The sequence below is a fragment of the Antrostomus carolinensis genome, unplaced genomic scaffold (genome assembly GCF_000700745.2).
Source record: "Antrostomus carolinensis isolate BGI_N321 unplaced genomic scaffold, ASM70074v2 scaffold47602, whole genome shotgun sequence".
Lineage (NCBI taxonomy): Eukaryota > Metazoa > Chordata > Aves > Caprimulgiformes > Caprimulgidae > Antrostomus > Antrostomus carolinensis.
Genome location: NW_010299792.1, coordinates 1 through 1,436, shown reverse-complemented (window position 1 = coordinate 1,436; position 1,436 = coordinate 1). Strand labels below are relative to the sequence as shown.

Here is a 1,436-nt window from a genome sequence, read left to right as displayed (position 1 = left end):
CTCTCCCCTGGGCCCCTCCATCCCCTAAATTCCTCCTGCCAGCCAGCAGCACAGAGGGAGGCAGAGGAGGGAGCTCTGGCTGCATTTCAGGGCTGGCTGGACTGTCCCCAGGATTTGTACTGGGGAGAAGGGCTCTCCAGGTTCCTCCTAACCGGGTCTCTGCCCTCCTCCCCATGCCAGTGGGACATCTTCTTCTGCAGAAAATGCCAGGGAACTGAGATTACTTGTGGAAATTGTCCAGGTGCTCCGGGTCGATGTAGTCGGCCACTGCCAAGGTCACATCTGCCACCTTTTGAGAACTGCGATCCTGGCAAAGACAGGCAAAAACCAGAGTTAGCAGCTGGGCAGAGCTGGGAATGAGGGAAGGAGCAGGTACAACCACAGCCGGGGGCTCGGGACACAAGGAATGGGCTTGCCAGCTTCCTGCCATGTCCCTGTGCTGTGCCCAAACTTCCAGGAGCAAACAAACTCCAGCGTACAGCAAGGCTCTCCCAACCAGAGCTGCAAAGGGTGAAAGCAAAAACACCACGAGCAGGTGCTTGTAGGGGACAAGAGAAAAGATCTACAGAAAAATCCTGAGCTGGGAAGGGGACACAAAAGGGGGAACTCGTAGGCCAGAGTGTGCAAGGCAAACCACACCACTGCCCCAGTGCAGCTGGTGTTTGACCAGCTTCACCCTGGGCCACATCTGCTGCTGCACAGGCAGGTCTGCAGCCCCTATAACACCCCCTGGGTCTGCTCCATCCTGAGGGACAAACGTGGCTGCAAAGTAAAACAAGCAACAGCAAAAATTTACAGAATGGGCTCTGCTGTTCTTGGCACATTTTGGGCAGCAGCAGCTGCTGCACCTGAAGGACCCCAAACCCGCAAGGACCTGGGTGCTCACCATGACGTTGAGGATCATACTGTCTTCCACCATGATCGCCTTCAGCAGCAGCTCATGGGCATCATCCGTGGACTTGTAGCGCAGTGTATACACCTCCTTGTTGGCTTCCCAGCCAGCAGGCAGCAGCTCCGACTTCCTTTCATCAGGACCTGGCTACAACAGGACAGACATACTGCTGAGATCCTGCCCACGAGCCCAGCCCTCTGCAGGGCCAGGGAAATCTGTCTTGGCTGCACAGAGAGATCCAGGAGGGGATCTAGGTCTTCAGGAGGGGATCTCTCAGCACCTTCCAGGTTTGACTGCAGGAGCAGAGCTTTATTTCCTATGGGATGCCCTGCCTGCTTGCTGGGTTTCCACAAAGTGCCTACACTGGAGCAGGAGGGAAACAACCACCTTTGCTGAGCAAGAAGAGGCAACAAAGACCCAGACTGGGGGACAATGTTCTTCCCTGCCTGGCACCTCTCAGCTCCCCAGCACAGGACGGAGCTGTCTGGGAGCACTACCCCACCCTGTCCCCTCCCTTGGTACTGGGGGGGGTTCTCTGTCAAGA

The 1,436-nt window shown here is 56.6% G+C and overlaps 1 protein-coding gene across 1 annotated transcript in view; it reads right to left on the bottom strand.

Moving 5' to 3' along the window:
* Positions 1 to 1,033, bottom strand: part of PSMF1 (proteasome inhibitor subunit 1) — a 5,555-nt gene extending 4,522 nt beyond the window's left edge. Inside the window, exons 1-2 of the mRNA XM_010162896.2 lie at positions 887 to 1,033; positions 225 to 307 (exon numbers count right to left, since the gene is read on the bottom strand). Of these exons, the coding sequence (XP_010161198.2) occupies positions 225 to 307; positions 887 to 919 (116 nt within the window). The 5' untranslated portion in view covers positions 920 to 1,033. The remainder of the gene's footprint in view (positions 1 to 224; positions 308 to 886) is intronic.
* Between the last annotated feature and the right edge of the window lie 403 nt (positions 1,034 to 1,436).